The sequence below is a fragment of the Kryptolebias marmoratus genome, linkage group LG14, assembly GCF_001649575.2.
Source record: "Kryptolebias marmoratus isolate JLee-2015 linkage group LG14, ASM164957v2, whole genome shotgun sequence".
Taxonomy (NCBI): Eukaryota; Metazoa; Chordata; class Actinopteri; order Cyprinodontiformes; family Rivulidae; genus Kryptolebias; species Kryptolebias marmoratus.
Window position 1 is genome coordinate 17,492,083 of NC_051443.1, and position 14,542 is coordinate 17,506,624.

Genomic DNA, 14,542 nt, shown 5'->3' on the forward strand with positions numbered 1-14,542 from the left:
ACAGCTTAGGTTAGGTTGTTGCTGCTCAGTGGAAGTCCTTTTTTTCCCCCCTGCGTAGAATGATTAGTTCTGCATCACGGCCAGCAGGGGGCGGCACACTCCCATTCTCACACACACTCGATCACACACAGGCGCAGGGATATAGTGTCACTCATATTTCTGAAGGAAGGAGCGTGGAAAAACACTGTGATTGTGATTAATGCAAATGTTGCGCGGGTCAGCTTTAAACGAGCCGAAGCAGCACGGTCCGATGTTGGCTGGTGGAAGGGTTGGGGGGGGGGGGGGGGGCGGCGCGCCGCCCGGCTAATTCACACCACGGGGCGGTGGGGNTCGCGTCCAGTTTGATTTCAACCCCGGGACGGGTGGTGTAGCAGCGAGTCGCTCCAGCCGTCCTCCCGCCTGCGGCTGGATGGACGCGGAGAAGAGTTTGTGCATCTCAGCGGCGTCAGCGAGCAGCCGAACGCGCGAGTTTGGTTCTGTACCACGTCCGACGTGGGTAAAGCTTATGGAACAAATGAGAAAAAAAATTGAAAATAATAAAAATGTACACACAAACCAGGACTGAATGTGGAAAGGAAGTGTGCTGAAAATACTGTTCTGTCACAAAGAAGGGGGGGGGGGAGAAAACGCCGCGCCGGTGAGTCACGGCTTTCATACAGAGGGGGAGAAAAAGAGCACCATAAATCGTAAACAATCTAGAGTTTAGTATGAGAAGAGTGCCGTTCAGGAGGCGGAGCTCCATCCATCCGCCTCGCCTCCATCGGTGCCTCCCCCCTCAGCCTCGGAGCTGCCGTTAATTGAGCGTGCCCCTGCAGTTCTCCGCGCCGCACAAACACGGGATCTTCTCGTCCTCGATGGGGAACTTGTAGTCGTACGTGATCTCCTCGTTGACGTTGATCGGCTGCCTGGAGTAGATGACGATCTTCTTCTGCGCCTCCACCGTGATGACCTTGGCGTAGCAGTTCGGCTGAACAGGGAAGAAGAGAAACGAGAACGCGCGTTACGATCTTTCCTTTGCGCTCGCGTTCCTGCGCGGCGTTAGCTCTCGCCTTACGTTGCAGCTGTGGTTGATGAAACGGGCGAAGTTGCCGCACTTGGTGGCGTCGATGATGGTGTCGTGGTCCACTCGGAACATGTAGCTGCTGCCGATGCCCTCCTCCTCGTAGCGCTTCTCCCGCATGTCCGCGATCACCTGGAAAGAAAACAAACCGCTCGTCATATGAGGTCTGGACAAATTATACTCAGTTCTAACTCTCTCTGGTTATATTATCATCTTTTAATGCTATTATTTGTCTCGTAAAACGCTGAATATTTATGTTCTAAGCCTCATCGATGAACTGGTTAGTTTTGCCGCAGGCTCTTAGTTTTCCCTTTAATGCAAATATTTATCTATGAGTTTGCAGAGACAGTTGGGATGTTCCTACGCCAACACTGGAGACATGTGAGGCTTCAGAGGGTCCAGGTGTTGATCCAAGCACTGTTTGAATCTGGACGCATCAACAACATCCAGGACTGACTCTGTCTCTGAACCTCCCAGGACTTTAATAAATGCAAAGCAGAATTGTAAAATAAAAAAAACCAAAAGGTTCTGAGTGAACCGCTCCTCACCTGTCTGATGTTCTGGCCCACGTACTCGATCACCATTTCATCAGCAGCAATGGGCTCCATGGCAAAAAGACCCCAGTCGTGGATGTGCGATTTGCAGAATCTGATCTTTTTCTTACGGAACTGCAAGAAAGAGGAAAAACGGCGCCATTAAAGATGACAGAAACTGAGCTTTGTATCGCCGCTCCTCATTAAAACTGCCTGCCTTGTCTTCTTGTTTACAGTTTTTCTTACAATGGACCTTATTTACCTTCAGCTGGTTGAACTTGAGCAGGTCGCTGTCGCAGGCGAACGAGGACAGCAGGCGCCGCTGCTCCGATCGCCGCTCCGAGCCGGCTCTGGTCGAGGCGTGGACCTGCGCGGGAATGCTCATACCCTGCGGACACAAGTTACCGTCAGCGAACGCGCCGTCTGTGTTAAACCCAAACGAGTAACTCTGACATCACGACCTCCACCCACCTGTGTGTCGACCGGCGGCTCCTCTGACTGCAGCCGGGAGCTCTGCAGGTACTTCACTTTGTCCTTCTTGTCGATTTTGTAGTACCCCTCGCTTCGAGCGCAGCCCGTCATGTGATCCCTCATGCCGTCTTCTTTCTTCTTTTTCTTCACCCCCGGGATGTTGGTCGGTGCAGGGGAGTCAAGGAAAAACTAGGCACAACTTCTCAAAAACAACGTTTAGCTTTAAACTTAACAGTTCCCTACTTTAACCAGCAGAGGGAGCCACTCTTTATTTTTCTGCCTAGCTGGACATTTGTTTGTTTTAAGAAGCAATGATTTAACTGATGTTTTTTTTGTAAGTAAGTGCATTTTAAACAGTAAGGATATGAGGATGGTTGACCCAGAGCGTGTCATTGAGCCAGTCGTTGCCGATGTCCTGCTGCAGCATCTTGTCGTACGTGATCTGCAGAAGTCGGATGTCCTCCTCGTCTATGCCTTCGTTCCAGATGTCGTACAGGATGGTCATCTCCTCGAACTCGGAGCGCGGGCTGAAATACGCCCGGGGGGGGGTGGTGACGGGGGACAGGCTGTCCAGGAGCAGCTCCTCCCAGCCGCGCCTCGACCTCCGAGCGGGCTTCGAAAGCGCCGACGCCTCCTTTTTGTAGGAGATGAAGCCGTCAGCGGGAGGCAGGAGCGTCGTCTGAGGCTCGTCCTCTCCTTCCCGGAAGTCCAGGCTGGAGTGCTTGGGCGACTTGACCGACGTCATCTGGAGGGACAGAGCTCCAAAGAGGGACTCCCGAGGCAGATCCATGGACTCCGATGAGAACTCCAAAGAGTCGTCGGCTGAAGAGATAGCTGGGGCCTTTTTGGGTCGTCCGGGCTTCTTCTTCGATGGCGTGGTGTCCAACAGCCCCGGAACGTCGGCAGCGAGTTTCGCAGGGAGATCTTCAGGTATGGTGGCGGAGTCCTCTGTGGCAGCCGACAGGACCTGGTTAGGCAGAGCAGTGACCGGTGGCTCCTTAAAAACGGCTCCTTCGTCGAGGCTCTTCCTATTTAGCGAAAGTGCTGCGGGGTCAGGGAAGACAGGGGTGAACGTTAAGTCTCTTCCTGGCGTACGAGGGACTCCTGCGCTGAGGACGGGGGACTGCGAGGGGTAGGAGAAGGGGCTACCAGGGATGTGAGGGGAGCTGAGCAACAGGCTGCTGCCCGTCAGAGGCGCGTCGCTGCCGGGCGTGTTGGGCACAGTGTCGGTGCTCTGAGACTTGCCCAGGCTCCGGGCGCGCTCCATCAGGTCCCTGCCCGGCGTCCGAGGGATGTCCTCGACCGTGGGGAGCCTGGGCCGCTGGGGGAAGTCGGGGAGCGGGCTGGGGGGAGGGTGGAGGAGGGACCGACCTTCTACGGCAGGGTGAGGAGGGAGGGGAAGGTGCATTAGGGAGGCAGAGATGGACTTAGAGGCCGGTGCATTTGGATGGGATGGGACTAATCCCACGGGGGTGCAGGGGGATTCTTCGGGCTCCGCTTTACCTTTGGTTTTTGTCTCCTGGTCGCTGTCGGGCAGGGCCCCTGTGGGAGTGGGGGGCCGGAGGTTTGTCACGTACTCCTTAGGTTCAAGCTTAACGACACTGATGTTTCCATCAACCCGAATCGTTTCCTCTTTAACTAAAACACACAAAATATATACATTTCACCAGATGTTTAATAGTTAAGGAGCATGTTTGCCGTAAAAAAACAAAAAAGCTGGGAGAAGACTCACCTGGAACACCTTTAGGAGACGGCGGCTTCCGGTTCTCCTCAGGACTGGGAGGTCTGTGTTTAGATTTGAGACTTAGCACCTCCTCATCCCCGCGCTCCTCCTTCAGCTCCCTGACTGCCACTGAGGGAGGACTCGGTGGTTTACTGTTCACCTCCTTGTCCGCCTCGTCGGAGGACGACGACGAGGAAGAGGAGGACGAAGAGGTCGCCGCTTCTTTGCCGTCCATCTCATCATCCGCCGCCGTCTCTTCCTCTTCCTCGTCTTCCTCCTCGGAGCTCAGCTCGTACTCCGAGTCGGAGCTTTCCACCGAGGAGTCGGAGCTCTCCGCCGACGAGTCGGAGCTGGCCTTGGAGGAGGCAGAGCTGTCGGCTTCTGGAAGAAATGAGGCGACGGCGGTGAGAAAACAACAGGAAACACGAGGAACCAACACGCCGCTGCTGTCAGATATAAAGTACCATCATCAGATGAATCAGAGGATGCACTGTCGCTAGTTGAGCCTTTGTCCTCTTCATCATCCCGCTCCTCGTTGTCGCTTTCCTGTGAGGCGATCCGACAGGTCATTAATAAAAAAAATAAAAAAAACACCCAATTCTTTACCCATGACCGGGCGTTTGCTTTTACGGATATTACCTTGACGGACGACAGCCTGTCAATGTCCTTCTTTTCATCAGGCTCGTCTTCCTCCACGTCAGACTCTTCCTCCTCCTTCTCCGAGGTGTCCATCTCCTCCTCTCCCTCGCTGTCCAGCTCAAGCGGTCGCGAGTGCCGCCTCTTTGCCGACGCGCTGTCGCCGTCCGTTTTGGAATCGCCCGAGCCGAGCTCAGCTGGGTCTCGGTCCCGGTCTGAGGGGAACACCAACTCTCAACAAAACTGAACCAAAACAAAAACGCCCGTTGGTAGAGGTAAGTTTCTGAAAGTTACCTTCATCCTCCAGCTCGTCATCCACCGGGGTGGACGGCCGGGCTCGCTTATTGTCGCCGGCTGCCGCGGCCTCGGGCGGGTCTTTCCTTTTCACCTGAGCACAACATCCAACCCTTTAGTGCCCGGGAACATCTAAACACGGTGCTGACACTTTGCTGCAGCTTCTTAAAGTTTCTTACCTTAAAGGAGGGCAGCCGGATGGCTCCTCGCAAACCAATCCCTAGACCCATTCCTTCAAAGCCGAGCCCCTCGCCCTTATTCCAGTTCTCGAGCAGACTGGAGGCCAGCGTCTCCTTAGGTTTGGGCTTTTCTTCTTCTTTTCCCTCAGCGCCCTTCACTGGAGTCAAGGATGCCTTGGGAAGGAAACAAACAGGTCAGTAGTTGTTAGATTAAACCCTGTTACAGCGTTAAAGAGAAATCTTTGTTTAAAACATTAAGTCCCAGATGTTAAAGCAAATAGTTCGTTTTCTGGTGTATAAATTACATTAAATTTACAGTAAATTAAAATATTAATACGGTGCAAAGCTCCTCAAGACTGCGTGTTCAATCAACAGAGCAAAATCATTAACAGGTATTTTTCCATGACGTCATTTAAACAATCCATTAGCAAAGTTGTTGACATTAGTAAAATAAGTTGCCACCTTCTGCTTTAATATTTGCATTTAAATAAACAACAACCCGAGAGCGAGATCAGATAAATCCTTTACGGCGCTCGTCACAACGACAGGCGTTATACTATTAATTCAAAACTCCTGGTTGTGAACGCAAGCTGGACCACAGCGAGGCAAATCACATAAAGGTCATCACTAAGGTCGACACATCCATTTGTTTTCTGCTCGTTTTGATTAGAGGCTGATGAAATGAGCAGCTCACCTTTGCCGAATGTTCCTTCTTTTCCCACCACTCATCGAAAGCCCTGAAAGCCACCACCTCCACCATTTTGCGATTGAGGTCCCTCTTCATGATGGCCTTCAGCTCCTTGACGATGACCAGCAGCACGCCGTCCACCGTGGCCTTGTGGGGATCCTCTTTCTTAGTATCATATCCCGGAGGAGGAACGGTGGGGTTGAACTTTGGCAAACTGGGATGGCTCCACTCATGCCCGGACGCTCCTGTGCTGCAAGCGGGTGTAGCGTCCATAGACAGAGGCTGGTAGTGTCCCCCGAACAGCCCGGACGCGCAGCCGTCCATGAAATGGGGATACGAGTAGGGCCCTCTGGTCTGAGCCATGCGGCTCAGCATCTGCTGCTGCATCTGGAAGGACATGGGGACCGTGCTCCACCGTTCCCACGGCACGCAGTTCATCAGCCCCATCAGCTGGATCATGCTCGGGGCGTAGGGACTCATGGGGGCCAGCATATGGGGGGGGACCCCGGGGTGACCGCCCAGGTGGGCGGGATGTCCCGACATGGCGGCGTGAGGGCCCAGGTGGTGGTGGGACATGGCGAAGCCGGCCTGCAGGTGGTGGTAGCCGGCGGGATGCATGGACATGGTCTGCATGGGGGACATGTCGGCGTTTACGATGCCACAGTCTCCACTGGTGATCGGAGCTCCGGGCATCTCGTCGTCCGAGATTTCCATGTCTTCTCCTGACGACTGAGGGCCCTGTTGGAGAAGGGACATTGTGTCAGAACTACGGACAGATTTTCACAATCATCAGCCTTTTTTATATATATATATATATATATATATATATATATCCTAGCCACCTGAGCAAATGTCATTTATGTACAAGGTCTCTGAGATCATAAACAAAAAAGCTGCTGGACTTCAAAATGTCTCAATCTGCCCTTCTGCCTTTAACGCAGCACAAAACAACATCTCCTAATGTCAAAAGTTACTCAGAAGCAACCACAAATGAGCAGCTTAAAGCTGTTTTATGGCAACGAATGACTGATTTCACTCCGTATCAAACTACTGAAACCTGCTACTGAGGCACTCCTTCAAAATAAAAGCAGCAAATGACTCCACACCTGATCTGAGTTCAAAGTTTAGTACACCCAATTGACCTGCAGTTCTGGTCAGCATGTTTCCAAACAGAACAATGTGTTCACAGCGCTAACAAAAACGCAACGGGAACTGCAAATAAAAGATTTAAACATCAGCCGCGCCGTTTCTTTACGATCTGCCTGCGACTGGAGTTGCACATCACGAAAGGCTTTGCGGGCACTGCTGCAGAAATGAAAGTGAGCCGACTAAACTTGCTAGGGGAGTGGCCTCCATACCCAAATGACCCGTTTGCTCTGTTTGCATTGTGATAACTTGAAATGTGAGGTCGGCGAGGCAATCCTGACTGTCAGTCTCCGCTAAAACCAGGAAGTGCGGTGCTGAATGGGGCCAACAGCCAAACCGTGTTTTCCTCTGTGTGTGAACAAGTGCAATGAGAGTTAGAAAGAGGAAACAGGGCACTTTGTTCCCTTAACAGCAGAATGGCTCCTATTTCTCCCTTCAAAACATTGAGTAAAATGTAGAAATGCAATTCCAGCCTGCCTGGTAGTGCTCCTGTAACAGGAAAACACTTTAAAAGGCAGCACATTGACCATCTAAAACTTTGAACTGAGAACTTGTGGGCAGCTGCGAAGGGTCTGATAAGCATTTTTAGTTAAAGACACACAAGTCGACAGCAGTTAGCTGAACGAACAAACATGTTTTTAAGCATGAAACAAGTGTTGCTGTAAAGCCAGAGCTTCCTTTGCAAGCTAGAACAAAAACAACAACAAAAAAAGAGTTTTACTACAACCATCTCGCACTGAAACTAGACCTGACTTCCTGTGTCCCTTTGTAACTGTCATTCACACCTGCACACATAAACATCAGCCCCATGTCACGACTTTTAACAGGAGCAGGTTGTAGTAAGAATCTGCCACCTGCCTGCTGATTCGTGCAAAATGCATGACACAGTTTTAGTCTGAGTCTTACCGGGTCCGTTTTATCTGGGGGAGCCTGGCCTCCAAAAGGGCCGTCTTTGAGGTCACTTTTGCTTTTTTCGTGGGCGGGAGAACCGACTCTTCTGTTCAGCGAGGCGGTTCCAGGAACCGGGTCTTCGTCGTCCGAGTCTGGCAGTGGGGTCGGGCTGATGTCCTCCAAGCCCGTGCTAGGGGGACGGGAATTCTGCTGGCCGCCCTGCGAGCTACTCGTGTAAGGCGGGATTGGGGACAGTTGAGAGGACGAGGAGGAAATGGGACTTCCCTCCATTCGCACCTCGTTGTCCGAGTCCCGCTCTTCCAGGAACGGCAGCAGTTTTGTCCTTTTCTCCTTGAGGAGCATCTCGATGCGTGAATCCAGGCTGTTGCGCTCCGAATCCAGCGCCGGGGAGCCCGGCGAGGGGCAGCCCTCCGGCGTCTGAGGAGGAGGGGTACTCGGATGGGGAAGGGGTTCCGGCGGCGGCTCTGGGATCGGAGGCGTTTCCGGTCGGTCCTTGCTGGGCAAAAAGTCCGTGGGAGGGGCCAGCGGCGGCTGCGGTGGTCGGAGGTACTCGCCCTCCCTTTGGGCCGGGTGATGGAAAGGGGGCTCGGATGGAGGAAAGGCGGGCGGCAAAGGAGCCTGGTAGGGCGAGAAGGCGGACTTGAAGTTTGGCGTGGCAGGAGGAGGCGCCGTGTAGCTGAAGGAAGTGGCGGAAGGCGGAGGTTCGGGTGGCGTGAGCTGGAGCTGTCGCGAGGGAGCCTGTTCCGACGTCGTGCTTCGGTACATGTTGCTCCGATACTGAGGCCTCTCTGGTCTGCGGTTGTACGCGTCCTGGAACTTACTCTCATGCCGACGAGACTTGTAGCCTCCGGAGCTCTCGGGACGGCTCGACTGGTACGCCGGCGTGGACTGCCGGCTGGAATAACTGGAGTCCTGAGAGAAGGGCGTGCCCGGCTGCCGCGGGGTTCCCTGGGACTGCGGCGTGTCCTGCTTCAGGCTGGAGTAACCCGTCTCCAGGCTGAGGGGAGTGGTGGAGCTGCTGGGCGGCAGAGCTCCGGCCACAGACGATATGTTGCTCTCGGACAACCTGCGGATGGGCTCGCAGGCCTGAGAAGAGGCAAACAAGAGGGAGCTCGGTCAGCATGACAACAACGAAACATTTCCAGCAGCCAAATCTGAAAAGCTCTTACGGTTTCTAACAAGGAAGCCACTCAATTAAAACCAAAACGATTTTCCTCAGATGGCAGTATTTAAGAAACCTCAGCCAGTGGATATAAATAAACGAGTACAATGCTGGGCAAATCTCAGGCTGCAAGGTCAAAGAGCATGTTTCAGTGGCTTTAAGAGTTTAAACCACAATCGAGGGTCCGGAAAACATCTCACAACTCTGCACCAAGGTAACACATATTAAAGATTAGAGTCATCTTAGAAAATGAGAGTGATTCCATAAAACAGCGAAACAAGAAGTAGCGCTAACTGATTGTTGACACATTTCAAAGTGGTTTCAAACATCTTGCAGACGTTAAAATGTTTCTTTACCAGTAATGCCTCTGCCAGGCTCAGAGGGGAAACCTCTCGGGTCTCCTCTCCACCGACCGGCAGCGTCCGTGGGGTGTAGCTGCCGTTCATCAGGAGCTGGAAGTACCTGAGGCGATTCTCACCTGTGGAAACAGCAAACGTGACGGGATTCTCAAATTATTTCGCTCACAAGAGCCGCACGGTTGGTCGGATGAGCATCAAAGCAGCGGGCGTTTTGTAAAGCAGGAACCTTGGGAAAGCCGTGCGATATATTATCAGCGCCCGCCTCGCTAAGTGTTGTTTTTTTCTGAATTAAAAAAAAGGTACTCACTGCAGTGTCATGAAGGCCGGTGGAAAAAAAAAAAGGAAAGAAAAAGAAAATCTGCACGATTTCTCGCAATTTGCCAAGGCAAAATCGGTGAATGGCTGCCAACCACATGTGCTTGTTTGCCGACAGAGGCGACCAAAGTGACTGAAAACATGGCAACAGCAGTGATGTCCATGGAAGTCCGACAGTTTGGATCTATTGCTCCATATTTATGCTCAGATTTGTCAAGTAAAGTACGCTGATGAAAAGACAGGTGAGTCTGAAACTCGCCGGTCTAGAAGAAGTTTGCTTGATCCCTAATATTCGTTAGTCCCCTCTGAGATCCTGTGCTCGTCCGATTCTGCCATATTTGTTTACCTTCGCAGACAACGACCAGCCAAATGCAGGTCAATCGTCCCGCTGATTCGCTCAAGCGCTTCGTTTACATTGAGCGCGCACCCGCATTTCAGAACTGCATCCGATATCCGGGAAGCTGCCGGGGGAAACTCCTCCAAACGGCACGGTTTGTGTCGTTCAGGTTCATGTTTGATTTCACAGCTGAACAACGAACAACACGTGACTGAAACATGCCAGCAGATCCAACAAAGCATTTAGAAAATAGTAGAACTAATTCACTAATTCATATGTTCAAAATCATTTAAAGTGTTTCTGTTATTATCAGAAACACTTATTATCAGCACAGAAGCAACAATTAGTGCATTATAATACTTTGAATTATTGTACAAAGCACTATAGCTGATGTTTTTTATCTACCGAGAGTTACTGACTGCAAAAGCTAATCATGATTTTTTATTTTTAGCAAAAAAAAAAAAAAGTGCCTGAACTGAAGCAAAGTGAGGTAGAGAGGACTGAGGCAGATTGGTTTGTGTTTGTTTACAGGTCTGAAATTATGCACAGTGGGAGTACACGGCACCCTCAGCTCTGAGCTTGTGGGAACGGGCTCGTTTTCAATGAAATTCAATTAACCCACGTTACCTGGCAACACACGTACCTTTCAGCACGTGACCGCCGTCACCCTGAGAACTCAGAACGTGGGACTGAAGCACACTTTAATCTCTTCTTTAAATAAATAAATGAATAAATAAAAAAGACTTATGCCCCCTGCATTTAATAACAAATCCGCCTGCCAGCACCGGCAGCCTGAGGGCCTTCGCTCTGAATGAATGAATGAATCACTGTTTACCTTTCGGGTCCAGCTCCACGTGGATGATGTTTCCCATCACAGACGTGTTGTGCAGCGACTGGACGGCCACCTTGGCGGCCTTGACGTTCTCGAAGACGACTTTGGCAATCCCCAGGTGCTTCTTGTTCTTGGGGTTGTACAGGATCTCTACCTCCTCGATGTCGCCGAACTTTTTGCACATGTCCATGAGAAAGCCTTCCCTGATGTTGTCGTTCAGCCGGGCGAACGTCACCTCCTTCGGGGGCACGGGCCCCACGTAGCACTCGTCAATCTGGGAGAGGGACGACAGGAGTTAATGTTAACGCGCTGCCGGGTTAATGATGCACCGCCCGGCGGGGTTAAGCTCTAACAGCCGAGATAAGAGTGGTAGTAAGGGCTCAGGCTCGAATCTGGGAAAAGCGTGCGCCCAACTGCGTCCAGACTTTAAATCCACGTCCCAAAGATGACAGAGACAGAGGGGGGTGTGTCTGCAACTTCTGACAGCACCTCGGTTCCTCGTGGAGGAATGCAGCATCTGCCACAGTAGATACCTTAAATTTAGGCACAGGCAGGTCTGTCTCTTTGTACTTGGTCCAGAGACGACCGATTCTCGGATCTCGGACGACGTCCACTGGTGGTATCCCGGGGTTCTGTGGAGGAGAAAGGGGAAAAGAGAGGGAAGTGGGGGGGGGGGGACGACACAATAGTATTATTCACCCTACTCACAAGTTCACACACAGCTAACTTGTTGCAAAGTAGTCCAGCTCAAAGCGGAGGTGCCGTTCAATCAAAACGAAGCCTTTTAGATGCCCAGGGCAGCACCAAAAAAAAAAAAAAAACGCATCATGGAGGTCGGCTACTCTGTTACTATTGTAGCCGCTCGTCAAGAGGCGGCACTCACTGGCATGCTGAAAGTCTGCCCATCGTAGCGATACAGTTTGTGCGATCCCTTCTTCAGCGCCGGGTCGATGATCAACTTGTAACTTCTCCAGTGGTGACTCCGCTTCTCCGCCGAGCTGCAGACGGGATGACCGTCCATGCCGTTCGCCAGACCTGAAACGACAGCCGGGGGAAGGGGAAGGGGGGGTGAGGTGAGGAGAGGAGGGGAGGGGGAGCGGAGCTAGCGTCAAAACGCGGTCCCGATCCCGAGCAAAAAAAAAAAAACACACCACCGACGCCGCCGTTTTACCGAAGCACTTTCAAACAAACTGGAAATGCATGACTTCGGTGACGAGAGGAGAGGAGAAGAGGTGGTGGTGAGGAGAGCGAGAGAGAGAGAGAGAGAGAGAGAGAGAGAGAGAGAGTCTTGTTTTTTTGGCTCTGTATTTTAAAAGGAGCTGAACCGTGCGAGAGCGAAAATTGGATCTAGCGTATATCCCACTCACGGAAAACAGGCATTAGGAGAGCTGGAGAAAAGAGGAGGAAAAGAAAGAAAAACACCCCGAACAAGCTTACTTGAACTCTGCTTTCTGCCATGGTCTTCGTTCAATCTGTTCCTCTCCCCCGGCTTGGACATGGCTCGTCCGATCGACTGCTCTTTTAATTGATGAAAAGATGAAATCGCTTCCCTTTCGCCGCTTACATTACATGGTTTAGCTTGAAGAATACTGCCTCCTTTTCGGCGAGAGCCAGCACATATTGTGTGTGTGTATATGTGTGTGTATGTATGTGTATATGTGTGTGTGAGTGTGTGTGTGCGCCTCTCTGGTCTCTAGCTGCTGTCTCTCCCACAATACACCGCTAGGCTTGCCCACCCCGCGCACCCGTCGCACTTTCGTGACAAAAGCCGCTTCTAATTTAGCAAATAAATAAATAAAACACCGCGTGACATGGACTGGAAATATTTTAAAGAACTTTAAAAGCGACGCCTTTACCCAAATATATAGTTAGTTTAAAATCTGGCGACGGCTTATCGACTACGAGGCTCCGAATGTGTGGAATCTGCTGACTGCATTTACCTAAACGGCAAACAAGATAGACACAGGGAGCGATATCTTAACTGCCTCTGAAGACTGATAAAGCCGATTCGGTCGAGTTTTTTTAATGTGTCGCAGACGCGCTGGTACACGTTTTAAAATAAGCTCTTGGTGACAGAGAGCTCGTAGGTCCTAATTTAAACGATAACGATTTGATCTAAATGAGGATTTCGGCGTTACATGTTGCGGGTCTACTTAACGTCTAGAACTGTTGGAATGCGGAGGTTTTGTCAGTTGGTCCCAGTTCAGACCAACGGACGACTGTCGTGGATGTTTTTTTTAAACATTTTTTTATAAACCTGGACATTTTCTCTTTTTTTTCGTGATTCTTATAATTGTTTTCGACGGAGCGCTTGTTGTCGAGCAAACCGGGGTTTTTTATTTATTTATATGTATTTTTTTGTTTGACATTGCTTGTGTTGTTTTCGCGGTGGCAGTGCTCGGGCAATTGGCTGGTTAACAGCGGCGGCGCGGCGGACCAATCAGAGCGCAGCAGCCGCCGGAGCCGTCTGCTATTAGAGGCACGGCTCAGGAGTCCTTCAACAGAGAGCAGGGAGAGGGGGCCGAGTGCTCTCAGCAGCCATTTTCCTTAAACAGGACTCAATGGCCTATATGGGTTTCCTTTGTTCCAAAAAGGGATCTTTACACTCGATTTCCTCACCTCTTACGGACTATGATAAAACTATGATTGCTCCCTCTAAAGGATTGAGAAGATGGAAGAGAATGTGCTGGATGTGATGCCCTCTGTGACATTTTGAGCCAATTTTTAAACATTTTTTTACTTTTTGTTTTTTTGCCTGGAGTCCATCTTTGTCTCAACTAGGTCATGGCACACCCATATATATATATATATATAACAGCATTTATACTTATTAAGTGAAAAGAAACCAAAATGTTGTGAATAAACATTGGAGGTGGTAAATGGTTGCAAAAAAAACAACTAAAAGAAAAAAACAGTTAAAAGTGACAAAATGTTGGCATTGCACTTGTGGCCTTGTAGGGGAATGAGTTGCAATGAGTAAGTTCAAATTCTTTTTCATCATAATTTAACAGCTCTTTTTTTATAATGATGTAAGATGTAAGGCATGCGGTTACTGTCATTAAAAAGTATTTCCTGTTGAGCTTCTATAAATGTTGTCACATGGAAATATTTTAACTTTACTCTGAATGTTCACTGCATGTTAACATATAAATATACAGGTTTTAAGCCTCTGCTCCAATGCGAGGCCACGAATAACTAGTGACCTTTTTTTTTCACAACAATTTAGTGTGCTTTCTTTCTTTCTTTTTTTATCTCTTTGATTAATGACTTTAAACACTTTCCTCCCACAACAGCAAGGCGGCTTGTCTCGTACCCTGTCCTGCAACTGTGGAGACAACATCAAGCACTGTTAGGTTCGTCCCGTCCTGTCGCCTCTAACTCGTCCAAAGAGCAAACCTTGACCTTGCCTCAAAAGGGTATATTTAAACACCTAAAAGGAGCCTTTTCAGGTAGCCCACCCTTTCTTTTTTTTCCTCCTTTCTTTCTTTTAAAGCGTTTATTTAACTATTTAAAGCACAAACAGACAAACCTATGAGGAAACAGATGGAGGGGAAAGCTGTCATGGTGAAAATATTTACCTCAGCACTTTGTTGAAATGCAGTTAACAGGCCTAAACGCAGGGACAGGAGGATTTTCTGCTCCATCTTCGGCTCCTCTAATAATGGCATTAATGAGGGGTGGGAGAGCGTCTCCTGTAAAAGGAAGGAATCCATTAGCACGACTGATAGATCTCTCTTTTGAAAAGTGCTTTTTTTTTTTTTGGAGATCAGTGGTAGCATTCCCCCCCTCTGAGGCAGCGAATATGCATCTTCAAGCATCATCTGTGTGGGCAAATATGCAAAACCATCTCTTCCCTTCTTGAAGACAGGATTGCAGGCGTCCATTTTCGACATTT

The 14,542-nt window shown here is 50.2% G+C and overlaps 1 protein-coding gene across 2 annotated transcripts; it reads right to left on the bottom strand.

The window, feature by feature from the left end:
* Window positions 1-722: 722 nt before the first annotated feature.
* Window positions 723-14,339, bottom strand: setd1ba (SET domain containing 1B, histone lysine methyltransferase a). 2 transcript variants are annotated; one of them, XM_017410586.3, is made up of 18 exons: window positions 14,226-14,339; window positions 11,531-11,682; window positions 11,181-11,279; window positions 10,651-10,921; window positions 9,161-9,282; window positions 7,637-8,728; window positions 5,591-6,322; window positions 4,897-5,070; window positions 4,718-4,811; window positions 4,427-4,638; window positions 4,252-4,333; window positions 3,797-4,168; window positions 2,431-3,702; window positions 2,065-2,231; window positions 1,856-1,981; window positions 1,609-1,728; window positions 1,055-1,192; window positions 723-967 (listed from the first exon to the last, which is right to left on the bottom strand). In XM_017410586.3, exons 2-18 carry the CDS (start codon window positions 11,666-11,668, stop codon window positions 794-796), a joined length of 5,385 nt encoding a protein of 1,794 aa, XP_017266075.1. In that variant the 5' UTR covers window positions 11,669-11,682; window positions 14,226-14,339; the 3' UTR covers window positions 723-793. The 2 variants fall into 2 exon arrangements, with proteins under 2 accessions (XP_017266075.1, XP_017266074.1); XM_017410585.3 differs by lacking the exon at window positions 14,226-14,339 and adding an exon at window positions 12,085-12,214.
* Window positions 14,340-14,542: the final 203 nt, after the last annotated feature.

Coding starts and splice junctions, on each gene's coding strand:
- setd1ba (XM_017410585.3), bottom strand. CDS start 12,145: ATGTCCAAGCCGGGGGAGAGGAACAGATTGAACGAAGACCATGGCAGA. Junction 11,683..12,084: donor TGGCAGAAAGCAGAGTTCAA/GTAAGCTTGTTC, acceptor CTGTCGTTTCAG/GTCTGGCGAACGGCATGGAC. Junction 1,982..2,064: donor AGCCGCCGGTCGACACACAG/GTGGGTGGAGGT, acceptor TTGTGTCCGCAG/GGTATGAGCATTCCCGCGCA.